This window comes from Geotrypetes seraphini, chromosome 16, assembly GCF_902459505.1.
Source record: "Geotrypetes seraphini chromosome 16, aGeoSer1.1, whole genome shotgun sequence".
NCBI classification, from domain to species: domain Eukaryota; kingdom Metazoa; phylum Chordata; class Amphibia; order Gymnophiona; family Dermophiidae; genus Geotrypetes; species Geotrypetes seraphini.
This window is the reverse complement of record NC_047099.1, coordinates 38,254,965-38,282,221: the sequence shown is the minus strand read 5'-3', so window position 1 is coordinate 38,282,221 and position 27,257 is coordinate 38,254,965. Positions and strand designations below refer to the sequence as shown.

The following is a 27,257-nucleotide window of genomic DNA, read 5'->3' as shown; positions in this document are numbered from 1 at the left end:
TGCAATGAAAAGAGATCATTCCAGATAACGGCTTGGCTTTGCCAAGGAGAGGGCATGTGCCAGTGGGCATTAACCTCTACATAGGGCAAAGCAATGCTAGGTCTGGGGTTATTGGAATAATTAATTTAACGCTATTAGTGCTGGTTAACCAGGACTAACTTCTGTCTGTCTGTGCTGGGTAATGATATCTCTGTCCTACGTTTAATTATCTGACTTGGAATAGTGGAAGATTTATTTTTATCATGCACCCGGGGATCAACTGGAGTCAAATTTGAGGATAGGGGAATAGTGAAGCCTGGTGTTGGAGTTTCCTTCGGTTGTATAAGGATGAGGCCCTTTGCAGTTGGATTAGGGTTGAGATGTGCGCTGAATCCATTCCAGGCATCCGTTCGCCTGCTTTCTTCTCTCCGTGCTCAGCTGGAAGTCCCAACAGATATAGAAAATAATTTAAAAGATGAAATTATGTTGCCCTGTGCTTTTTATTGCTACTGTGCTCCCACTCTCTTTCCTTCTACTCCCCCACGTTTAAAAACTTTCTTAACAGGGGGATAATAATCCAGGGTCAGAATGGTTTTGGATTTTCAAAAACGATGATGAACGAAATGATGGTGGATGGCCTCGTTTCCAGCTGTCCAGGGCTTTTGCTCCTGATGCTCCTCCCAGGTGACGGGAAACGGGCAGGAGACGAAACAGGAGGGTTTAGGAGCACTTTAATGTTTCCTGCCTATGTGTATGGGGGCTGTTTTCTTTTGTTAGAGAAGAAATGTTGCCTTTTAATGGACCATGAAAAACATCTCCCAGCAGGAATCTTATTAATGTAGAAACTGACAGATACTATTAACCGATACAGTCTTTTAGACCTATTTTTGATCTCTTTTTCTGAAATGCACCAGCTGGCTACCAGTGAGGGTGGACAATAAAGGCTCTGCAAGGTCCCCCCCCCCCCCTCGCTCCTCTCTCGCCTGTCATCTAAAGAGAGCGAAGAGAAGGTTAGAATCAGGATCCAAGTTAGGTAGAAACTAGATAAGCTGCAGCTTAGAGCCTCCCACTACAAGGGGCCTTGTTATTATAATGTATTACTTTAATAACTAATAAACATATTGATATGTAATGTAGCATTTTATGCACAGGCTTTTACAAACATAGAAAACTATTAAACCTAAAATTTACTTCCTACTTAATTGGGGGAGGAGACCTGTTTAAATGTTACAGCGTAGGGGCCTCAACAGACATAAATTCAGCCCTGGTTAGCCTCCTAACAGCAGAGCTGTTCTTGTGCTATATTGCACAGGGGATTAACACTGATATTCATGTTTATCTACTGCTGCAGGACTGTGTCTGGGAGCATCTGCTGACATTTCCATTGGGTCCAGTCTGTCGCAGAATCATATCCATCTAGCCCAGTATCCCACTTCTGGCAGTGGCCAATCCAGGTCACAAGTTCCTGGCAGAGTCCCAAGGATCCTTGAATCTACCTTAATAACAGTTAATGGATTTTTCCTCCAGGAACCTTTCCAAACATTTCTTTTTAAACCTACATACACTAACTGCTTTTATTGCATCATCAATGTCTGTTTGCACAGATGGTTTTCTCCATTTTTTGGAGTCTAGCAATGTTACGCGTGATTGTACACTAATTAAATTCCTCTTTTGCTCCAGATATTAAAAATTGTTCTCTTAAGATTGCAAATGAAAAAGTAATGGAAAACAATGCACACTTTTAAACCCGGGGTCAATGATCGACACCAATGTGCACAACTTGACACATGTGAGCACAGCCTGGAGTATCTGGCTCTGGTATGATAGTAACGCAAGCGTTAGATTTCAAACTCTTTTACGTCTGGTTGTGCCATCCCCTGCTTATTCATTTCATTCCATTTTTGAAGGGGGGGGTTACAGGTGCCTTTATGCCACAAGAAGGCTGCTGAAATATTTCCCCTCCTCCAGGAAGAGAATCCATCCCTGGTTTTACAAGTGTGAGAGTGCAAAAAAATCAATAAACTTATCTTAAAGGATGTCACAGCTGTCCATAGTTCATAAAAGGGGTGCCTTGGCTGATGGCCCTACAGAGTACCCCGTTTCATAACCTTCCTCAGGGGCAAACTCACGAGCACAACCCAATGCTGCTGTCAGCCTATACCATTTCACATTTTTGCTATTATGGATGAGGAATTATTTAATATCATATATGTTGAGTTTCATGTGGAATAAGTAAGAGTGACTTCTAAAATGTTTCAAGTTTCTTATTACACACAGCACTTTTTGGAAATTTAACAAAAAAAATTTGGGTGAACATAGATGATGTTTCTGGGTAGTACCCGCAGTTTGCTGTAGGGTGTATGTTTTCTGTAGGATATACCCTGGTGGAGACCTAATATTTGATTTTCCCCAGAGACCGATTATTCGCCCTTATTTAATCGAACAATAGGATGCAATTGAAATCCTCTGGGTTCTGTGTGCAGGTCTATTTGTTAGCGTATATGATTTTGAGCTCCTCAAACATTTTTTCTGAGGCTTTTGGATTTTTGGGTAACTAAAGGGTACCAAGTTCAAAAGCAGCCATTTCTCCCAGTGTTTTAAAATACGTTGCTGGTTTCAGAAGCCGACGCAGCCTGGTGTGTGCACATGTATGTGTATGGGGGGGGGGGGAGGAGAGAAGAACAGGGAGCAGTGAGCATTCCCCTGTTCCCCCCTCCACCCTGCCCTGAGTGGTAAAAACTACACCAGCTCTTGAGATCACTGGCCAAAGGCTAACCCACAGCATCTGCTCTCCTTCCTTATACCACAGTGCCGCTGCTTTATTAAAGATCCGGCAGCCCGTCCCCATGCACCCTGAGAACTGCAAACAAATATTTTTTTTTAAATTAAATCCAGGGGATTAAGCCGCAAAGACATGCAATGCCGCACAGAGAAGCACGGTTCAGCCGTTCTCTAATGCTCCAGTCTAACACACTGCGAGGGAAGTCATGGAAAGAGGGGAGGCCGGGGGTGGGGTGGGGGGGGGGGGCGCTTGGTTTCCCATTTCCCAGGCACTGGCTCCTTCGCAGTGAGGATTAGAGATATTCCACAGGGCAGAAGAGGGTCTCTGTATGCCTCTGAAGCACTACAAAGCAATGACAAATGATGTTAATGACACAAACTAGCCAATGAAAGCCCTCTTACCCCGAGCGTCTATGGCTATCCGCAGGGTAGAGAGAGGCTGCTCTTCTGGGACTGCGCCTGTCTGGGTGTGCCCTGCTGCCCTTGCCAATAGCATGGCACTGGTGATGGCGATGATGTGTGGGGTCATCCCTGTGTTACCAGCGATACGAAACATGTCAGGAGACAAGAAAGCGAAGACGGAAAAAAACCATTAGAGCCCTTTGTAGATCAGGAGGGAGGGAGAGGGGTGGGTGCAACCTTTTGGGCAGCACTGGCATGAAGGGAGGGAGGTTAGACCAAGACCAGGACCAGGATTTGAGGAAGCCGCAAGCATCCAGGTGGTCTCCAAGTGCCAAGGGCCTGAGTTGGACAGACCCAAAAGAAGAGTGTCAACGCCAGCAGAGCTGGGACAATTATTTCTTTATTTCAGATTAAGGACCTGACACTATCAGTGTTTCGGCTCTTGGCCTGCCTCAGGGGTCTGTGTCTCTGTAGTAGGAACTTGCCCTCAAACTTGGGAGATACTATAAGGAGCTCATTGCACAATGATTGGCTGAAGTGTCCTCCACCTCCACAAGCTCATCCTCAGTTGATGTCCTGAGGGAGAAGCTGAAGTGAGAGCTGGAGGCTGAGCTTGTGGAGGTGGAGGACACTTCAGCGAATCATTGTACAACCAGCTGCAAGGTCCTTATAATATCTCTCAAGTTTGAGGGCAAGCCCCTACTACTGAGACAGACCCCTGAGGTAGGCCAAGAGCCGAAACATTGACAGTGTTGGGTCCTTAATCTGAAATAAAGAAAGAATTGTCCCCAGCTCTGCAGGCGTTTACACTCTTCTTTTGGGTGTCATTGCGTTGTGTATTTGGAACTCCCTTTTTTGGGTGTTGTACTGAGTTAGAGAGAAGCAGGACCTCAGCGCACAGGGCCAAGGAAGTGCCAGAGCTCGTAGGGTCTGGTGGGGATCTGCAGTGGGGTCTGTAAAAACCAACATTACAAGAAGCCACAAGCATTGCGCTAAAGCACCAGGCCCTCCCCGCAGATGAAATAATGTAATTACAAACAGAAATACTGTGATTAGAAAAGCAATTTCTTGTTCCCAAATGGCACATGTGTAGCCCTGTTTAATAACAAGGTTCTACATCACAGGCTGAGGGGGAAATATTGCTTTTGAAAGTAGAACCGCAATGGGGTCAGCCTGTGAGGGTGGCATCAGCACTCCACCTGGGTCCATCCAAACTTTTGGGATGTGGGGGGGGGGGGCACCTTATTGATGTGCCCAGGACATACGACAACCCCTCCTCATTCCTCCATCCCCCCAGCTTAGGAATGGCACTGCAAGGTTCAACTGGGATGGAGGTTTTGCTAATTTTTGTAGACAGCTGTGGGGGAGATAATTTGTTTTTAAACCAGGGATGGGAAATCCAAAATTTGCCAGACAAGCAGCTAAACTGTTTCCATTTTCTGATCAAAGGCCTGATCTTACTGTCTGAATCCTTCTGGGGGGAGGCATAGGGGCAAGGACCCCCCCCCCCACCTCTGCATTCCTGAGATCAGTCAATCTGCCTCCGGTGGCTTCCTCCAGCTGCGCACATCCCAACAGGAGGAGGGGAGGGGAGGAGGGATTACATCGCCAAGCACGTGTTTTAATAAAACACCGAGATGGCTCCTGCTGACAAATTAATGAGGGCCTCTGCTTTTTAATTTCCTTTAATGCCAACCAAACACTCCTTGCTGTTCAAAGCAGAAGAAACCCCTTTCCACCCATCCTTCCTTAGCTTTGCTTCTCCTTTTAAATCTGAGATTTTCTTTTTTAAATTATCGCTTCATACAAGAATCTTAAAATAGCTTCTCCAGGATTTGGGCACTTCTGTCTGGGGATATCTAATTGGCCCGGTGAGTAAGGACATAGAAAGCTGGTGCTGCCGAATAAAGGGGGTGGCAAGAGGCACGACCGCGCTTTCTTTGACATAAGACGCCAGAAATTTCTGCCTGCTCTTTATCACTTCTTTAAATGGAAGCTTGGAAATTTAAACAAGGAGCCATGAAATCTTCCACCACTCAAAGACAAGAGAGAAATTGTTAACGACTTGAAGTGACCTGGCAGGGGTGTCTGCGATTTTAATAAGTGTTTGTTCAGTTCTTAAGACCAGGTTTTTTTTTTGTTCTGCCCATACAGAAGATAATAAGAGCAGAATTGCTTCTCATTCTCTTCCACCCCCTCTCTGCTTTCCGTGCCAGAAACACAAGTCAAGGCCTGCCACAGTGGCTGGGTCGATTTCCCAGGCAGGTCTTCTGTTTTCTGGGTTGGCTGAGGTAGGAGTTGCTACTGGGGAAGTACTCACAGCCTGGGGGGGGGGGGGTACATCATGGCTATGGCTCAAGGAAGGTGACACATTTAGGACTCAGGAATGAGCCTGGTACAAGGTCCTCGGCCCCAGACTTTCATGCAAACAACTGGACTAGGCGTGATGGGGGGAGGGGGTTTAATACGGAAAAGCTCTTCAGATATTTGCAAATGGGGGCTCAGGGCACTAGATCCCAGGCTTAGTTCTTAGTGAGCTGGAAGGGAGATGAAAAAATGAAATGCAGTTTGAGGGACACTGGTCTTTGTGACCCTGGGCAAATCCTTTAACCATCATGGCTCCAGGTACATTAGATAGATTGTGAGCCCACCAAGACAGACAGGGAAAAATGCTTAAGCACCTAAATAAATTCATGTAAATCATTCTGAGCTCCTTTGGCACAACAATATAGAAGATTTAATAAATAAATAGCGTGACAAGTTTCAGCCTCTGATAACCAAAGCTGAGATTGTGATGTCATAATGCCTCATTCCACCAATGCCTAAGATCACCAGTGATGTCACAATGGCTTCACTGTCCTATACTTGGCTCACTTTTGCTACATTTTGAGTTCTAGAATGGTGCGATGGTTAAAGCTACAGCCTCAGCATCCTGAGGTTGTGGGTTCAAACCCCCACTGCTCCTTGTGACCCTGGGCAAGTCACCTAATCCCCATTGCCCCAGGTACATTAGATAAGAGTAGGAGCCGTGCAGGACAGTTAGGTAATAATGCTTGAGTACCTGAATAATTTGTAATCTGCATAGAATTGTAGGATATTCAGAATATAAATTATTAAATATAAAAGTACTGGGTATGAAACCTTCTTAGCTCTGTAGGAAGCGCAGGTGAAATTTGGCGCTGTCAGAGAACAATTTGTCTTTTTTCATGGCTTTTGTCAGTTTGATCTTCTCCTAGCCTACAAGTTATTGTACAGCAGGGGGACTCTGGAAGGTTTTCTTATAGTTACGAGAGAGAGAGAGACCTCTCGCCTTCTCTTGCATTTTATGCCTATGTAAAATGCGCAGTGCGCTTCAGGGCTGTCCCACATCGGTCCTCGAGGGCCGTGATCCAGTCGGGTTTTCAGGATTTCTCCAATGAATTTGCATGGGACCTATTTGCAAGCACTGCTTCCATTGTATGCAAATAGGTCTCACGCATATTCATTGGGGAAATCCTGCAAGGGCCGAGTTTGGACACCCCAATGTGTACTTGTAAGCAGGTCACGCAAAGGTGTTCCTAGGGGTATCGGTGCTGGACTGTGTTGGCGCTGTGAGGTACACATATATACTGTATAACACGATGTTTAGTCTAAACCAGCTCTGAATTTTAAAGGCCTTCAAAACCGAAAAGAATTCCCAGCATTATGGGCAATCTCTTAGTCTGTGTTTCTCAGATATTATTATTGGCCCCAAGGGACATTTTCTCCCAGTCCACCTTTACTTTGTCCATTTCAAAAATGGGACATTGGGCAAAAAACAAGTGAAAGATTTTTCCAAAAGCTTTGGCAAAACACACAAGTGCTGGCATCGAGGACACAAACAGGGGTGATCCAGCCTGGGAGCTGGTGTCACTTTCTGTGAGAGCGTGTCTTCACTCCTGGGGCTGAGACAGAAGCCCGTTTCAGAAAAGCAGACACAGACCTTGGTTGCTTTGCTAAAATAAGTGTAGCTGGTTTTAAGAAAGGTTTGGACAATTTCCTGGAGGAAAAGTCCATAGTCTGTTATTGAGACAGACACGGGGGAAGCCACTGCTTGCCCTGGATTGGTAGCATGGAATGTTGCTTCTCTTTGGGTTTTGGCCAGGTATCAGGGACCTGGATTGGCCACTGTGAAGATGAGCTACCGGGCTAGAAGGACCCTTGGTCTGACCCAGTAAGGCTATTTTTATGCTGCTTCCCCTCACGACCTCTCTAGCCCCCACCTACCACCTCCCCGGGCCCGGCCACAGCAATTTAATCTTTGAGCAGCTGGCAGCAACAACAAGGTGAGCCAACTGCTGCCGGCCTGCCTCTGAAGCGGTCTCTTTGCAGCGACTTCCTGTTACCGCGTAGTCAGAGGACAGGCCAGCGATAGCAAGCTCAGCTCATTACTGCTGTCAGATGCCCAAAGAGTAAATTACACACTAATAAAGAGGAAAACCAGGTAGTGTTTCTCATTCCACGTTTTCAAATTGAGTCAAATCACTCCAACTGTTATACAGAAAGCACTAAAGTGACTTTTAAGAGTAATTACTCAAAACCTTTCTTTTATATCGCATACACTAGGGAGTTTTTCTAAAGCTTAACTAACCAGGAGAGGAACATCAGAGATTTAATTCAGGCAAATGGCTCATGGGGGTCTCTTGTAGTGCACAGCTATTTCAGAACCCTCTTCACCATTCCTGGTCTGTTTTATCATTTGTTCCTCCCCCAACCATCTAAATCCTTCTTAATTAACTTAATAAACCTGACTTTTGAGTTAAATAATTATAAAATGTTCCATAAAGTGTCACAGCAAAATATCCCAACATATGATGTCAATCCCAATGTGTAAAACTGCTCTTATTTGTTCCATAGAACTTAGGTGGGGGGAGGTGGGAGAGCCGACTAAACCCAGACAGACTCCCCCATTAAAAAAAAAAAATATCCGGGCACCTGGACGTCTGGTAACCCTATGTATATATGATGTTTGAAATGAAAACCTATAAAAAAAGAATAATTAGTAAGAATGACAATGAATGAGGATCTCATCCTGTCACTTTCTATTAGACAAGGACAAGAGGGGGCTGGAAGGAGCGAAGCAGAGCTCGTCATAAGCTAAGAGAGATCAGGGTCAATCTGGCTATATGCTCTCATTTAAGAGTCTAGAATCTCATTAAAGAACTGGTACAAATCTCCTTCCACTGAAATATGTCTCTGGATCCTCTCCACCCATTAAAGAAATCTAAACAGAAAGAGTTACATTTTCTGTGACGATAAAAACCCCTTGGTTCTGTAAATGTGCAGGAAATTTGGAGTCTTTATGATAAATCTGAAGATTGAAAGGCTGTTCATTAACTGGAAAGCCCAACTTAGCATTAGTCATCATTAGGGTTGCCCGACGCAATTGAGAGAAGGCTTTTCAAAACCCAAAGTGCCGGGTTTTGAAAAGCCGTCTGGACCCCCGGACATGTCCTCAAAAGGAGGACATGTCCTGGAAAAATCTGGATGTTTGGTACCCTAGTCATCATACATGTTCTGTCTCCTTTTTCCTACTTCTCCACCCTTGACCTTCAGGAGTATCCAATCAGAAAGCAGGTCACAGATGACAGGTTCTGTCATGGGACCAGACAGGTGGAGGCAATTCTTTGCATTAAATTGACATGCTTCTTCCGCACATAAATGTATAAAATATTAGCTTTGCATGCGTAAGTGTACACTCGCCCACAGCATGTAACTATAAAGGAGGTGTACCCAGGGGTGGAGCATGAGCGGTGCTTCCTCTTGTGTGCATAACTTGCAGAATATGAAAACGTATGTGCATCTCTGCACTGTTCATGCATTCGCTCTCACTGCTCCCTCTAAACTAAGTGGGAGTGCTCTGCCTAAAGTGCTGCCAGTAGGGCTGTTTCACGATCACATTTTCAATAGTGAGGGGCAGGTAAGGCTCTGCAGGGCTGCAGGGAACTTGCTTGTCCTTAAGTGACTGAAAACTGAATGCTGAAGCACCACCTCCTGCTGGCAGAAATAGTTATGGTTTGGGTTACCAGACGTTCGGATTTCCCTGGACGGCTTTTCAAAACCCGGCACTTTGTCCAGGTTTTGAAAAGCTTTCCTTCGGGCAAGAGGGTACCCGTGCATGCACAGATATGATGCGATGATGTCACATGCACGCGTGCGTGATGTCATTGCGTCACATCTGCGCATGTGCGGATTTCCTGCCTGATGAGAGCAGGCGGCGGGGGATGGGATTGGAGACGAGGCGGACGGGGCGGGGATGGGTGGGACTGGGCGGGCCTGGGGGTAGATCTTGGGGGTCCAGATTTTCCAGACGGAAAATCTGGTAATCCTAGTTATGGTTTTATTATTCAGAAGCAGTGTCAACGCAGTTACAACAATATGTCTCCTGCTCAGCTTGGGGGGGGGGGAACAGTTATACGGGGGTTGTGCTAGGATTCGATAGCAGAATCTGGGTGCCTAGGTGCTGTTATAGAATGGACTCCTCCCCCCCAATTGTAGAATCCACCCTCTCCCCCCCTGGCTAGGAGACCACACTGTAGGCTTTGCAAGTGGTCCCACTCTTTCAAGATGGGCTGCTCCAGTCCTTGTTTTACCCTTGTAGTTCTGATGTCATATAAGAAAGACGAGGACTGTAAGTCCATGCGTGCAGTGAGGGTAAAAGCAGGACTGGATTAGCCTGTCCCAGGTAAAAAGGAGCCAGCTAAGGATAGGGTTACCATAGGGCTCCAGAAAAAGGAGGACGGATTGAGACATCCACTGAAAGCAATGGAAGTACAACCCAGATGTCTCAATCCGTCCTCCTTTTTCTGGATGTCTACTATCCGGTTTCTTACCAACTATTTTAATTTTTGTTATTAATTTCCTGATGTTACTTTAAATTATTAATAAATATATTATCAAATTATATTATAAGTGCTCAGTCTTGTATATCTTACATGGAAACCAAAGCAAGTTGTTACAGGACCATCATTGCGCTTATACGTCCTTCATATAATGCATTGTTCTTATTAAAATGATTGACCCAACTAAACATATTTACTATAATCCACTACAACTAGTGATTCAAAAAATACTCAATCATCAAATGCAAACCGGAAATATAGCACTTATCTTTTCCATTATAGAAGGTCTTTGCTTTGGTGTCATGAACTGAAAATTTTTTTTTAAAAAAGATTTTTTCTTAGCTAGTGAAATGCCGGTGAGTATGTGCCATCCAAATTGCTTTGGTTTCCATGTAAGATATACAAAACTGAGCACTTCTAATAGAATTTGATAATATATTTATTAATAATTTAAAGTAACATCAGGAAATTAATAACAAAAATTAAAATAGTTGGTAAGAAACTGGATAGTAGACATACTGAAGTACCAACATAGTATATTTTGAACTCCTATAATAATAGGTTTAACTCCTTTTTCTGGAGCTATATGGTAACCCTAGCTAAGAACCCTACCTTCCTGGGCACTTGCTTGCACTCAAAATGAGATATGTAAGGCCTACTTTTGAATGTTATTACTGCTATGGCTGTTATCATTGTTGGAACTCAACCCACTCCATGTTTTCTCCTTGTACTCCGAGTGACTCAGCTCGAGAGTGGCAGAGTTTTGCTTGGGCCACTCATTAAGAGATGACTGAAAAAACAGGAACAGACTGGCTTCTAAAAATGATGAGTTGCTCTTTAAAATCTCATCGTCTTTGAAAATAACCTGTTGAACAGGAAGGGAGGCAGATGCTGAGAGGATAGGCAACGGATGGCTGTGTTTTTGATAATGGATGAGCGTCCTTACATACACAGAATAAATTATTTCATTAACGGTAATCACAGCACAATCAAGTCCTTAGCGCTACTTAACAGGAGTTCCAGTGCATCAGGGGCCATTTACTCATCCAGAAAGTTTTACCAACTACAGCATTTTTGCCCTTTTTTAATATAACAGCAAAGGTAAACCTCGAAGCCCGTGAAGAGGAACTAGGGATTAGGGAAAAACAGGAAGGAACAAGGAAGAGCAGTGAAAAGAGCTGGGACAGGAGAAGAAAAATCAAAGGATAAACTGACCATAAGCCGAGTCTCCCACACCGTTGTGATTTCCGGTCGCAGTCACAATGTCTATGGAAACGCACAAAAAAAGAGAAAGACCAAAACAGACCAATCAATCAAAAGAGAGATGCAAAAAGCACAGATTGTTTGCATTAAGGAGGACATTTTACAGCAGTGGCGTAACGAGGGTGAGTGGTGCCCCTCTCCACCCTCTTCTCCACCCCCTCCCGTCCCCCTCGCGCCACCTTTCCCTTCCTCCTGTACCTTTTAATTTTCCAGGCGTAAGCAACCTCACGAACTCACTGCCCATGTTGCGTCAGCTATCCGTCTGACGTCACTTCCTAGACGCGGGGGTGATGTCAGAGAGAGGCTTCACCGATGCGGGCAGCAAGTTCATAATGCTGCTCGTGCAGGGAAATTTAAAGAGGTACGAGGGGAGGGGCGCGTGGATCAGAAAGGCAGGAAGGGAAGGGAGGGGGCAGGAAGGGGGATCAGAAAGGAGCGGAGAGGGGCCAGAGAGGAGGACATGAGCCCTACTAAGACTGCGCCTGGGGCAGAACGCCCCCTACCCTCACACTAGGCCACTGTCTATATGCAACATTTTGTAAAGGCAACATGGGTACCTGTAAAATCGACTCCTAGAAGCAGCTCCAACCATATGCAAGCACCTATGCACACATTTGCACCCGTCCCAGCAAAGCTGTAAATGTGTGCATCTATATATTTTATTTTACTAAATGAACATCCCAACTCCTGCTCTGCTCCACACCTTTATTTATTTATTTTTAGCGTTTATATACCACTTATAGCCTCACGTGGTTTACATTTTTCCCTATCTGTCCCGGTGGGCTAACACTCTATTTAATTTACCTGGGGCAGTGGAGGATTAAGTGACTTGCCCAGGGTCACAGGGAGCAGCAGGGGATTTGAATCCACAATCTCGGGGTGCTGCAGCTGTAGCTCTAACCACTGCACACCCCCCCTAGATACAGGGTGCTTAAAAGTAGAAGCCCCCTTTCTGCGCCACTGCCCCCTACATGTGACTGCGGCGCTGCAATTTATAACAGCTCATTTTAGCACCTAAAAATGTGGATCGGGAAGACAGAGAGAAATACTTTTTTACAGAAAGGGTGAGAGATGTGTGGAATAGTCTCCCGGAAGAGGTGGTGCAGACAGAGGCTGTCTGAATTCAAGAAGGCATGGGATCTCTTAAAGAGAGGAAAAGATAATGGTTACTATGGATTGGCAGACTGGATGGGACCATTTGGCCTTTATTAGAGAATAACACAGGGACAGAGTAGAGGAGTAGCCTATTTGTAAGAGCACTGGGCCAACAACCAGGGAAGCCACTTAACCCTCTATTGTCTCAGGTATAAACAGACTTAAGACTTCTAGGGGCAGAGAAATGCCTAGTGTACCTGATTGTAAAATGGTGTGATCTAAATACAAATACCCACCAATGCCCCATGGAAGACAAAAGGAAATCAAAAGCTGATGAATGGAGCCCAGCACTTTACATCCTCTTCAGAGGATTCTTTCTTTTTCTATGTTTTCCCATAATAATTTGTCTAACAAATATCAAAGAGTCCATGAGACTGATATATTATGGGAATTGAAGGAAACAGGGAGATATATATATACTGTATACTGTATTGTATATAGTCTGCCAAGGATCACTCATAGTTGATCTCCTGGAACTCCAACTTCTCTCCACTACAAGCTGGAGAGTCTCTGGGTCTCCAGTGTGACCAAATGGCTCTGCATTATTAGGATCTTTTACTAAGGCGTGCTAGCCGATTTAGCGTGCACTAAATGCTAACGTGTCTGTAGAATATAATGGGAGCGTTAGCATTTAGCATGTGCTAAATCGGCTAACATGCCTTAGTATAAGACCCCCCCTATGTGTAGGGTTGCCAGTTTTCCATTTGGAAAATCCAGATCCCCAGGCCCGCCCAGTTCTGCCCATCCCCGCCCTGTAATGCCCTAATCCCGCCCCCAGTCCCACCCTAGCTCCCCCCTCCCCCGCTGCCTGCTCTTGTCGGGCAGGGATTTGAGGAGGTTTTTCAAAACCTGGACAAAGTGCCGGGGTTTGAAAAGCCGTCCAAGACCCCCCTGGACATGTCCGGGGAAATCCGGACGTCCGGTAATCTTAATTATGTGGGATCTTCTCTTCCACAGGCACAAAACTAGGCACTCACTGTGCAGAGTACACTAGTGACTTTGTTGATGGGGGGCAAGAAGGCACAACACCATAGAAAAAAGAAAGAGGAAGAGGGGGAAACCCCCCCATCGGATAACCATATAAATATAGATCTATAAGAAATGTGCGCAGTGGAAAATCTAGAATGCAGTTGTTCTCTATCATTGTGTTCATATAATGATCAAATAATTCCATGGCAATCAGGATGATTTACTCTATTGCATAAAAAAACACCCTTGCAATCCTGTTTCTACCGAAAAATCCTGAACCTCAATGACCTAGAGGCAGTAGGATATTAGACTCGAAATACTGGGTTTCTGGATTGATTTTTCTTAGTTACATTCTGAGGATTCCTGCACTCCATCTTAGCGTTTCTAAGGCACTTTTCCTTTTCTTCTCTCTCTCCAGTTTCTCTCTGGATTTACTTTCTATCTATTCATCATATTTTCCCCAGAAATTTCTGGAGAACTGGGAGGGGTTGTCAGACCGACTGGGCTCCTGTAATTTTGCATACACCGTCCATGGCTCCACACCATAATCATGAATTCAGTATGGCAAGTAGGCACTGACATGTTAATTTAATCATGTATTTGTAATGGGTACAACTAATGGGCAGACTGAATGGACCGTTCAGGTCTTTATCTGCCGTCACTGACGATGTTACTTGCAGAAAATGGGGCCGTTTACACACATGCTGAGAATGCTATGAGAAAGAAGGTGCAACCAGAACACCATTTCACGCTGTTCATTTATGCACTAATCGGTCCCAGGTGTAGGGGTGCAGACATGCCTCTGGCCGATTAGAAACATTTGCCAAGCTCGTATGAGATGAGTTCCACAAGGGGTGTAGTGTCTGCCTTCACAGACGGCATCGGATATGCATGTGTCACATTATACTCACCTTGGCAGCTTCCCAGATGCTTCAGCTGTTCAATATCTTGCTCAAATCCAGTACTATGAAAAAGTGAGAAATATCTGGTTATTATTTACAGTTTATGAAAGCTCCACTGCACAGAACAGTCTAGTCAAAGGGCTCTGATCTCTTGCGACCCCCATATGCTCATGCCGGTTCTTTCCCTCTCTGCACCCTTCCTCACGCACACACAGGCCTCCCAACCTCTTCCCTACAGGCACACCACTCCGCCAGCATTAAGTTTATTAATGTCAGAATGAGGCCATGGCCGTTCACCCTTCTGCATCGCAAGTCCAAGTCTGGATTATTGAATTGGCAGCTTGGACTGTCTCTTAGCCACCAGAAAGACCATTTTATTAAATCTGCCACAGTCTATGTTCTCTCTCACATCATCTTCGCACCTTCAGGACATTGAATCCGACTACCAGTTGTCCACTCAGGGACTGATGCAGAAAGCTAGAGTGCGATGAGCAAAACATCTGTGCACAATTTCATGGCTGCACAAATAACATGGCGAGAATTCACACATATTCAAGTGAATGGTAATGGACAGATACAGAACACACGGCCTATCCAGTCTGTCCTTCCATACCATCTACCGACCTCTCCCTTAGAGATCCTCTGTGACCCTCACTTTCACTACCTCCCCTAATAGGCTGTTCCACATATACACTCAATGGGTAGGAGGCAAGCACCCTCCTCTTCACCCCAACAGAAAGGATCAAAACCAGTTTAACAGAGTTCCTCCCCCCTCCCCCACCGTCTGTATCAATTCATCAAGGATATTTCATGGTCAGTGCAATCAAAAATTGGGGAAATCTGTACAAACAGTAGTAGAAAGGCCGAGGCTGGGGAAGCCAACACTCTCTAGGGTGCATCAAAGGCACTGGCGAGGTCTCCAAGGTCATGCTGTTGACAATCTAGGGAAGCAGGTCAGTAAAAGTTTGTAACCGAATACAAACAGTTTGGCAGGGAAGGGGAGACTAGAGATTCGACAGTTTGTTCTGTTTCATGTTATGCGTTTGCAGTTGAACACATAGCTCCACTAAAATCGGTTTAAGGCTCACCTAAATGTCACCTCAGTAAGGTCCAGTTATTCATTTTTACAAAATTGGCTGGTATCAGGGTCATCATGACTGTTAATTATCACAGTCTCAGAGAGGTTGCCAAGTTAATTGGAGGGAGAAGGGTGCTTGGGTTGTGTAATACCGTTGTATCAGCCCTGAACACTTCTTTTTGTTTAAATTTTTTATTAATTTTTCAAAGTTAACAAAAATGCAGTACAGTATCTACACAAACAGCATCATTCATATATGCATTTATAATCAATCAAAATCCCATAGCATGATAACCCCCCCTTCCTAACCTATACCTTGCAAGAGAATAAAACCATGACATATCTCTCTCCCCTCTCCTGTGTGTGCAATATACCAGCAGGATCAAAGGGAAAAAATATAACAAAAACCCCAATTTCAACGCATCCATAAAAGATACCAAAGGGCCCCAGATTAACTTAAATCTCTTAGTATAACCCATTATATCTGCATTCATTTTTTCAAATCTATAAGTTAAGCATAAACTTGCCCACCAAAAATTAAAGTTAATGCGATCCCAGTTCTTCCAGCTACGCATAATCATTTGTATGGCTACCCCGGTCATAATAAGGAAAAGCCACCCTCTATATATGTCCAATGAGGGCTTCAGATGTCCCACATATGACTGCCTCATATGTCAAAGGAATCGATGCCTCAAGTATAGCATTAATCTGTCCCCATATCGACGTCCAGAACTTGAGTATTAAAGGACAATAGAACAACAGATGATCCGGTGTCCCTATATCAAGATGACAATGCCAGCATCTATTAGACCTAGAACCATCTAACTAAATAATGCTGTTTGAACACTTCTTTATGCATTAGACCACACAAACTCATTCTAGCCCCTGCCTTCCACCCCTGAATGCCTCAGCAGGTTTTCAGGAAAACTCAGCTTACCCAAGGTCAGCGCTGTGGTGCGCGCACACCCCTGATTTCAGCCAGACACAGTATGGATCCCGAGAGGCAAAACAATTCCTACAACAAACATGGAAAACTGTGAGAGCAGTTGCAGTGATCAGGCAAAGTTCAGGTGTGCCAGGCAGCTACTGTCCAGCACTTGCACACTGGTGGAGAATGTGGGCCAGGGTGGTATTGGTTTCTCTTTTGCTGTATGCATCTGGCCTCTCTGTGGGCCGTTGTACTGTTCATCATACCACTGTTGGAATTATATGTGGGGCCATAGGTGTGTTTTCAGGATCCTGCATGTCCCTTTGGATGCAAACTTTCATCTTTCCTCTGGATTTGTGTTAAGGCTCTCCTGGAGCTCTGAATGGGATGAGGAATGATACTATCATCAGGGTTGGGGAGTAGACACCATGGCTTTTTTTTTCATTTTAAGTTCTTTAGGTTCTCACATGTTTGATCTGTGTAGATGGAAGTGAGTAGAAAAGAATTACAGAATAATAATAAAACTGAGATGGGTATCCTTGCACACGTGTGCATGCATGCATGTATCTGTATGTGTGCAGTTAGTGTGACAGAAGAGAGCCAGCAGTTTTGCACTTGGCATCACCTCCTCCTAATCCATATCTTACCACCCCACACTCACCGTTTACAGCTTCCATATATCTCACAGCGGCTGAGGGGCATGCGGACCATGCAACTAGAGAAAGCTACAAAGAGGGCATTATGGGTTTTGTCCAGCTCCAACCCCAGAACCTTCCGGTCTTCACTCTTCAGGCTGCACCTATGATTACAGAGGTTAGCGGTCAGAGCAGATACAAACAAAGCTGCAGACTACGTTCAAAGGCCTATGTGTGCAAGGTGATGGTGTTTGTGTGGGAGGGGTTGTGGCGTTCTGTGCGTGCAATCGCTGCTGTTGATCTCACTTGCTAGGGCTGTAAACATTAATCTCTTCCAGGAGCGAGGTCTCCATGGTGGAGTTCCCATCAGTCTTGGCAAGAACTTTCAGCACTTTTCCATCTTCGGAGCCCAAAAATAAGACAGTGTAGTTTCCATAGGGACCTGCAGCTGTGTCGGCAGCTAACTGCGTCAACTTATACCTAGGAAGAAGCAGAGCAGATGACGTGAATTAGAGTCAGAGGGAGAGGAGAAATCCTCTACCATTACCCATCAACCAGCTCTGCTTCCATTTGAGCTTCAGGCCACTGATGAAGTTCCAATATCAGGAGAGGAGGGCAACTTGAGGTTGGCGGTGGAGACCAAAAACATACAGTAAAAGAAGCATGGTGAGAGGGAGGAATGGAGGTAGAGAAGGGAAGAGTGAAATGGGGGGGAGCAAGACAGGGACAGAGGTAATAAAGAACTGAGTGTAAGACTCAGCACAGCCTGATCAGCTTTGGCTAGGTCAGTCCTCTTTCAAGTTTAATTAAAAGTTTGATTAAATCGCAGTTTCATATTTCAAAGCGATGTACAGTATAAAAAAATAGGGAAAACAGACTGCATTTATTACAATAAGAAGTGGACCAAACAGACAAGTACAAAAGGGAAAAAGGGTGGAACTACAAATTAAAGAAAAGAGAAACAAAAAAAGGTTAAAACAAAAAGGGAAGGGATAACTTTATCCATTAAAAATAAGCTTAAGCTAGCTTCGTGAAAGATTCAGGGCTTCTTTCGTGCAGGTTTAATCCTGTGCATTTGAGATCATCACACTCTGTGTCACATGGCCCCCTAGTGTCCCTACCCCACCCAAGCAGCAGAAACAATGAATAGAGAACGATGTTTGCACCTAAACTCTCTTGCACCCTTGGCTAAGGGAATCATTCCTTGTCTTTTCCTGGGAGATGCCATTAGAAGGCAGACTTGAGAAGCCAGGAGAGCACTCTGCTGTCAGGACACATGGATCCTCACCTACTGTTGGCCCTGGTAAACCACGGTTTCTGCAGGATGGATGGCACAGCTTCATCCAGCAATGGGTAGGATTTGATGAATGTCAGCATCTCATCTGGGAACTCACTGGATGTTTTATAGGCGGCTGCCTTCCCAAATCCTGCACAGCTGCCTGGCCTGGAAGAGAGAGGGCATCAAATCAAAAACCTCTGTCCTGAAGGTAAGCAGCATTTCAGTACTATATATCTTCAAATTTGAAAGAGAAAAAGAAATCAGAACTAACAAACAAGGGAATCTACATCCTCTTTGAATAATTACCAGAGACAGAAAAACAAGCAATGTTTGAAATGTATACAAGTGTCAGAATCCTAAGTAACAAAACGAAAGAATTAGAATATATTGCATTAAAAGAAAAGATGGATCACTGAAACCTGGTGGAAGGAAGATAACCAATGGGAGACTGTTATATCGGGGTACAAGCTATAGCGTGTGATAGGATGGATCGAATCAGTGGAGGCGTAGCATTATATGTTAAGAAGGGCCTTGAATCAAATGGACTGAAAATTCTACAGGAGCAAGTTTCAAGTTTATTAAAATTTGATTAATCGCTTTACATAAAATTCTAAGTGATGTACAATTAAAAAGAGGGGAATACAAATGATTATCTAAATTATAAAAAAAACGACAAAGAATGAAACCTACAAACTGAGTGAACTACAATTTGGATAGGAAAGAAAGAAAAAAAAGAGGGCAGGGAAAAGAACCTTGAGAGAGAAAAGAGAAAAGTTTAATGCTCCTTGCCAAAGATAAGGAAATACTGTAAGTTCAGAGATAAGTTGAATTTAAAACTCAAACGCATCTTTAAAAAGAAAGCTTTTGAGGGCTCCTTTGAAATTTATCAAGACTTTTTTCTTTCCTTAAAGAAGCGGGAAATGAATTCCAGGTGAGTGGGGCTGCTATTGAGAATATGGTAATATGATGCGTGTAGGTTATGAAAATAGAGGTAGAATAAAGAATGTAAAAATTATTGGATTAGCTGAAGGTTTGGAAGGGGGAAATGCTATCCAATTTTTAGAAAATCTTTTGCCTAAATTATTGCAGTTAAATTCAAAACATCCCCTAGAAATAGAACGAGTACACAGGATTCCATTAAAACGGTCAGCAAGTCAAATGAGACCAAGGCCTTTGATCTTCAAGTTATTAAGATTCCAATAGGCGTTAGATATTTTAAATTTGGCTAAAGCTGTAGATCACTTTCAAGGAGGGGACCATCAATAGGTTTTGAGTAGTAGAGCTGAGAGACCTTGAAAAGCAGAAACACACCTTGGAATCCCTATGGCTAGGAATTCCATGTGTAAAGGGGAAAAGGATAGTGATAGGAGTGTGCCACTATACACCTGACCGGACAGGTGCGGAAATGTTATCAGATTAGGGAAGCTAACAAACTGGGTAACACAATACTAATGGGCGATTTCAATTACCCTGATATTGACTGGGTAAATGTAACAATTCCTTGATGAAATGAAGAACTGTTTTGTTGGGCAGCTGGTTCAGGAACTGACAAGAAGGCAAATAGTTCTAGATCTAGTTTTTATTAGAGCGCATGATTTGGTGCAGGAGGTAATGATGCTGGGGGTCACTTGATAACAGTGATCATAACGTGATCCGATTTGATATAATCTCTGGAGTTAAGTACACACATGAAATCCAATACAATAGCATTTAACTTTAAATAAGAAACTATGATAACATGAGGAGAATGGTGAAAAAAAACCCACCCAAAAACTTTGAAGAGCAGCTGCAGAGGCAAAAAATTTAAATAAGGCATGGATGTTATTTAAAAATATCATCTTGGAAGCCCAGAGCAGATATATTCCATGTATTAAAAAAAGGAAGAAGGAAGACCAAATGGCAGCTGTCATGGTTAATGAGTGAGGTGAAGGAAGCTATTAGAGCTTTAAGAGAATCCTTCAGAAAGTGGAAAAAAGGATTCAACTGAAATTAATAGGAACAGCACAAGGAATGGCAAATCAAGTGCAAGGCATTGATAAGAAAAGCAAAGAGAGACCTTGAAAAGAAAATTGTATTGTAGGCAAAAACATATAGACCACAGAAGGCAATCTGGCTATCTCCTGTGGTCAGTAGTGAACCCAGAAGTTCAATGCTGGGCCATATCCAGTGACTGGCATTGAATTTCAGGGGGGGGGGGATAGGCTGCTAGAAACATAGTCGATCATACCTGGCCAGTAAAGCTATAATGACCAAAGACATCTGATATTTATGTGGCTCTATCTGGCTGCTAAATTAGCTGGTCAGCCAATAAATATTGGTGCTAACTGGCTCTGTCATGTGACATAGTCAGTGACTGGGCGGCAAGCCGCTAAGCCCTAATATTCAGTGGCCATCTCCTGGCTGAATATAAGGTAGATAGTAAAAACCTTTTTTAGATACATTAGAAGCAAGAAGCCCGTAAAAAGAATCAATTGAGCTACTAGATGACTGACGGGTAAAAGGAATAACCAAGGAAGATAAGTCCATAACAGAGAGATGAAGAGGTGGGGACGGGGGGGGGGGAGGAGAGATACCAGTGCTAGAAATGATATTCAATACTAATGAGTCAGAGAAACTGAAACAAATCTCTGTAAACCTCAGAGATGTAATGGGGCAGCGGCGGCAGCGATCCTGACCCACCAACCCCCCTTTCCCCCCAGCATGGGGGCAAAGAGGAAGAGGGGTGCTGGCGGACCACCCTTCTCACCCCCCCTTACTACACCACTGCCTGTGGGCCCAATGCACAGCCATTCCATTTCTGGACCGCTTGAGCCTCGAGGTTTTCAGTCACAGGCATTGGGAGGCACGAAACCCTTGAAAACATAAAGTGCAGAGACCAGCTGGAAACGTACTGGTGCAGCTTCAGACACGTGGCCACCCACCCCCTTCTGAGAGACCCGACTTACCTGGGTTTGGGCACCTTGTCCTCTGGAATTGGGGTCCAGGCAGACTCCGCGGTCTTCTGCTCCTTAAACCTGCCATTGAAAGCCTTCTCAATGTCGTCCATGTAGAAGGCACAAACTCCTGAGCCTGTGATGCTAAGAATTAAGAGGGAAGGATTAATTTCATGAAGATTCAGAGTTCGTCTCCTTCCACTCCCACCCCACTTCCCCCATCCACGGTGTCCTTCTTTCTACATCTCTCTCTTCTTCATCCAGCTCCCCTCTTTCTTCCTCCATCACATGGGAACCCCTGGTATAAAACATCTCTGAATATCAAGGGTCTCCTTTTTATATATAAAACACTTTATGGCCCTATTTTATGGCTCTCTCTTTATTAGGTTTTGTCTTCTGCTGCCGAGCAGGACTTTAAATCTCTGGCTGAACTTTCTTGATCAATTCAATTTCCATTTTACAGCTCCACCGAGCCCGCTGCTTCCGGGTTTCTTTAATCTCCTAATTTATTAATGGTGACATTAATGTGTAGGATTTTTCTTGAATCTTTGCAGTGATGGGTGATATAGGATGATTTTTTTTTTTCACTCACCCAGGGGAGTGAAAAAAAATAAACATTTGCTGGTTATAATAATATCAGAAATCTAGATGAGTTTGGCTAGGGATGTGCTGAAGGTTCTCATCTGCTCTTTTTCCCCTTACTGGCATATTATAGAGTTAAATCATGGGGAGGGACTTCTGCTCCTATGATATAAAGCCTCACTTTCAAATCCTAAGTAGCTCAGATTGTGATGTCATAATGCCTCTTTCCACCAATGCCTCAGCTCCGCCCTCATCTGTACAAGCCTCACTTTCAAATCCTAAGTAGCAACATTCTAGAGCTCAGATTGTGATGTCATAATGCCTCATTCCACTAATGCCTAATCTCCGTCCTATCTGCACAAGCCTCAAACACTTTAAAATCATAAGTGTTTGAGGCTTGTGTGGTTAAGTCAGAGGTTACAGAAATGTTTTTATTTTATTTTAACAATATTCTGATAATTGTAAACCGTTTAGGTATGTTTTTGATAAACGCTATATCAAAGATTAAATAAACTTGAAACAGCGACAAAACTCGCAGGGACGGAATGGGGAAATTGAATTCCTGTGGGATTAGGTGATAGGGTAGGAGTAGGTGGTGATTGATTGATTGATTGATTTCAATTTATATCCCGTCCTCCCCAAGGAGATCAGAACGGGTTACGTGGTAACGGTTAGCAAACAAGGCACATGACAATTAACAATGAGGCACAGAAGACTAAGGCCATTTGGGTAGAGCGAGATACGTCTAATTCAATCGTTCTGCCTGAAGCATGCACCGGGAGAGAGTCCGTTGAACATCTATTAAGATGTTTACTGTGTCAACAGCTGCACATAGATCAAGAAGGATGAGGACGGAGTAGATGCCTTTGGATTGGAGACTTTTGTAAGGGCAGTTTCTGTAGAATGAAAAGAGCGAATGCCAACTTGGAGGTGCTCAAGGATAGCTCAAGACAAAAGTGGTGATGAGCTTGGATAAGAAGGGGAGGAGGGAGACAGGGTGATCGTTTATTCAATTTTCTATACCGTTCTCCTAGGTGAGCTCAGAACGGTTTACATGAATTTATTCAGGTACTCAAGCATTTTTCCTTGTCTATCCCAGGGGGCTCACAATCTCTCTAATGTATCTGGGGCAATGGGGAGATTAAGTGACTTCCCAGGGTCACAAGGAGCAGCGTGGGTTTGAACCCACAACCTCAGGGTGCTGAGGCTGTAGCTTTCAAACACCGAGAGGGCAGGTAGGGTCCAGCGATGGTTTTTTTGAGAAGTAGCATACAAACGACCTATTTGAAGTCATCGAGAACATTTGCGGTGGAGAGCCATAGGTTGAGGATATGGCAGATAGAGGGGACGACAGTAGGAGAGATAGGATGAGTAGAAGGGTGGAAAAGGTGATGAACTCAGGAAAGGAAGATAAGGTGGTATGGGCCAAGGTGGCGGGGGGGGGGAGTTTGTTAGGATGGCTCAGTTGAGAATTCAAGGTTAATTTTGTGAACTTTTTCCACAGAAGCCATAGTTGGGGGGGGGGGGGAAGTGACGGAAGGGTTGGAGGTGGGGGGAACCTTGAGTAAGGTGTTTAGTGTGGTAAAGAGGCGGCAAGAGTCAGGGCCAAGAGAGTCAGGTGGGTGTAGTAGCCCTGTTTGGCAAGTGAGATAGACTGGAAGGAGGTCAGGAGGAATTTGAAGTGAATGAAGTCAGCCTTTGAGCCAGAGCCATCAGCAGAGCTCGCACAGGAGCTTAAGTAGCAGATTTTAGATTTTAGCCAGGGTTGGGGGTTTGGCGTGCCATATAGAGCATGGGGAGGAATGAGGGTATTTAGAACAAAGGAGAATGTGGTGGTAAAGGAGAAAACAGCCTTATTTACAGACTTGTGTAGCATAGTGGTAGAGAGGAGGAGGAGAAACAGCAGTGGAGAGAGTGCTGGGGTCGATGACCTGGTGATGGAGATTGTTTGGGGCTGGGGGGAAAGGGAACCCCTTTTGCACACAATGCTAGAGTAATTGGAGTTTCATGTGCAGCAGCATATACAGTAATCAGTGTTCTCTTTCATGTGTACTCATGGGGAGAGTGAAGCCACTGACCTGTTCGCCTGGGTGGTAAAGACTCCTATCACTGCTGGCCGGTTGTTCACCTGCACAATGTTGGTTACAGCTTGTAGCACGTCGAAGTAGAAGAATGAGTCGCCTGGCATCGAACAGTTCAGACGAGCCTTCAGGAAAGAGGTCCAGTATTTCTCCAGGACCCGAGGGGAGCCACCCATGTCATTTTTACACACGCGGGCAACACGGGAGAAAATCACCTAGCAAGACCACAAAACAAGGGGTTAAAAAGAGCAACTGCTGGAGGCAAAAGGAGGGGGGCATGGGAGAGCACACAAGAAATGGCGTTTGGTCTGCCTGTGGCAATATAATTCTCACCGTCTCACACTGAGAGTGCACTGGCTAATCTCTGGGTTCAAAAGCTCAAGACCCAGTCAGCTTTTCAGGATTTCACCAATGAATATGCATCAGATCTATTTGCATGCACTGCTTCTACTGTACAAAGCTGAACAGCCTTACTGGGTCAGACCACAGGTCCATTCTCACAGTGGCCAATCCAGGTCCCTAGTACCTAGCCAAAACCCAAGGAATAGCAACATTCCAGAACCCCCAAAGAGTAGTAGGGTTCTGGAATCCCAAAGAGCAACAACATTCCATGCTACCGATCCAGGGCAAGCAGTGGCAACCCCCTGTCTTTGTCAATAACAGACTATGGACTGTTCCTCCAGGAAATTGTCCAAGCCCTTCTTAAAACCAGCTACGCTATCCACTGTCCGCTCTTACTACAACCTCTGGCTTAACTGCATACACTCTGTGCAGGAAGGTAGTGGGAAGTCTTTGATTGCTAGCAGATAAGGTGATAAGCTTCTCCCACTTATGCAGTTCTTTCGTCTTTCTGTTTTGGCTACTCTCATCCCGTTGATACGAGGACTTTATCTTGCTATGGTTTTCTAGTGTTTTATAAAATTATTTGGGGATTATTTTCTTCTGCTCTGACTTAGCTTTATATTTTTGAGGCTGTCCTATCGTTTTTCTTTTGTGATAGTAGATTGCCCGGCATACATTTGGCTACAATGAATTGAAAACAGCTGCCCAGAGGGAGTTCCGCCTGCTCCACCCCCTTCCTGGGTTAGTTGGTATTTTGCTAGTATTTAGATCTATTTCCAGTTATAATCCACCTTCATCCAAGGCGTAGTACAACATAAACACACCGAATCCTAGAAAAACCAGGCACATCTGCTCTGTTACAGTGTTTCACTACTTATTACACGTATCCCATTTTTATCTCCTAGCATGTTAATTAAAACTCTGTGGTGACATAGGCAGCTTTTAGTTGTGTTAGTGACCCAGTATTGTCTCCCTTAAAATGGGTTGTCCTTCCTAACCTTGCTTAAATACATCGAAAAGTCTGATGATCTCCATTACTTCAGGTGGAACAAAAGAGAGGGAATAGAAACCCCACGTCACATCAAACGAGAGAAGAACTGGTGGGGAGTAGGATAGACCACATCAACCTTGAGACAATCTTTATTTTGTGTTTATAAACTTAAAACTATAATACATAAAAAAACCACATGAAAAAGTCCCATATATAAAATGTCCTATGTTGGAGAGATCCAATGGATGACCTGACACGGTCCGTGTTTCGGCCCTGCGTGGAGGTCTGCCTCAGGGGTGTGGTTATGGGTCCACTAGGTGTCACTCCAGTGCTGGCAATACAAACTTTACAAATGAAGTAACTTGAAACGTCTACAGGACTCGTAGAGATGTCAAACCAGATGCTTCATGTTTAAAGTTTGTATTGCCAGCACTAGAGTGACACCTAGTGGACCCATAACCACACCCCTGAGGCAGACCTCCACGCAGGGCCGAAACACGGACCATATCAGGTCATCCATTGGATCTCTCCAACATAGGACATTTTATATATGGGAATTTTTTCATATGTTTTTTTTATGTATTATAGTTTTAAGTTTATAAACACAAAATAAAGATTGTTTGTCTCAAGGTTGACGTGGCCTATCCCACTCTCCATTACTTCATCTCATGTCTCTGCACATACTTGCATTTATAAATGATACTGTTTAATCTTTACTATGCTCTTGTTTTTTTTCCGGCACCAGGTCTTAATGCTTTTACATCTATATGCATTCTTTGTACCCTTATGATGTTCTCATGCTTTTATGTTTTACATTATTAATTCTTTTTGGCCTTTTTTATATATGCTATTGTTACTTTTATTTCTATTTTAATGTTTTTAGTGACCCCTGATGAAGGCATCGTAGATGCCGAAACTTGGATCCTTCTCATAATAAAGGTTTCTTATGGGTTGATTAGAACATCTCCCTTGCCTTTCTTTCTCCTTACCTTGTCCCAGGGTTACTAAACTTTGCTCTGGGCAGCCCTTGATGTATAACTTAAGAGAAACAAGGAAGGCTTCAGACAGCAATCCCCCACCCCCGCCCCCTCCTTCTCCTCCCTATACTCACCCTTCCCAGTGTGGTGTATTCCATGGATATCTCCCGCAGGAAAAAATAAACATAGTGACCGAATTCCACAGCATGGAGGAAGTGTGGCTCTGTCGGGGAGGGGGGAAACCAGAAGTTATTACCTTCACGTCAGAGCAATGTGGAATGATACACATGAATCCAAAGTAGGTACTGGCAAGCTGTCAGTGGGTGAAGATGCTTGAACATTTGGGTTAGGGTAGCTACCGGTGCCCTAGTTTCGACGCTGGTTATAGAATTTCCCCTTTAGTGCTGAACTGAAAACTAGCTATTTATTGAATAAGATAAGGGGGTGGGATTTTGAAGGATTATAATTGACAATTGTTATTAATTGGTATATGGGTGGGTGGGGGGGGCTTCTTATATAAGAATTTATTTGAAGTAACATAAATTGGTATCTGGGAGGGTGGGATGGGTTTCTTTATATAATTATTTATTTGGAATAATATAAATAAGAATGTCAAGTGATGATTTAAGGTCTTTCTGAATGATTGTTGTAATTTTTTTGAAAATGAATAAAGATATTAAAAAAAAAACCCAAACTAGCTATTTTGGAGTGTTTCGGGGTGGACTCAACACTCGGACAGTTAGAGGCTGAAATTCAGCACTTAACCAGCCGTAAACTGCACCATGTAAAAGTCATCCTATCTTTCTGCAGCGCTGCATAGCCACTGATGCGCTGAATATCGTAGCCGGCTCCAATCTACGTTCTGTGGACAAATTATTGCTAGACGTTCCATCTTTTAAACACGTGCGATTAGTTGTTTATTGTGAGTCTATGTTATATAGTGAAGGCGCATGGAGGTGGAATGCTTTGCCTGTTGGATGGCAGACTCTGCAAGGTTTATTGCAATTTACAGGGAGGCAGCTGAAGACTTATTTGTGAAAAGAATGAGCATTTTTGGCATAGTTCTGCCTGTGATTTTGTTTATTTATTTATTTTTATTATAAGTAAGTCTATAAGAGTT

General features: G+C 44.0%; 1 protein-coding gene across 3 annotated transcripts in view; it reads right to left on the bottom strand.

Moving 5' to 3' along the window:
- SEMA6C (semaphorin 6C) overlaps positions 1-27,257 on the bottom strand; it is a 94,733-nt gene that overhangs the window by 5,906 nt on the left and 61,570 nt on the right. The window contains exons 9-18 of one of the 3 annotated variants that reach the window (XM_033925006.1): positions 26,272-26,360; positions 23,825-24,042; positions 21,177-21,308; positions 18,241-18,396; positions 17,259-17,432; positions 16,979-17,116; positions 16,327-16,404; positions 14,321-14,373; positions 11,238-11,288; positions 3,163-3,291 (exon numbers count right to left, since the gene is read on the bottom strand). In XM_033925006.1, coding sequence (XP_033780897.1) covers positions 3,163-3,291; positions 11,238-11,288; positions 14,321-14,373; positions 16,327-16,404; positions 16,979-17,116; positions 17,259-17,432; positions 18,241-18,396; positions 21,177-21,308; positions 23,825-24,042; positions 26,272-26,360 — 1,218 coding nt within the window. The remainder of the gene's footprint in view (positions 1-3,162; positions 3,292-11,237; positions 11,289-14,320; positions 14,374-16,326; positions 16,405-16,978; positions 17,117-17,258; positions 17,433-18,240; positions 18,397-21,176; positions 21,309-23,824; positions 24,043-26,271; positions 26,361-27,257) is intronic. The other 2 variants (XM_033925007.1, XM_033925009.1) reach the window with 2 other exon arrangements.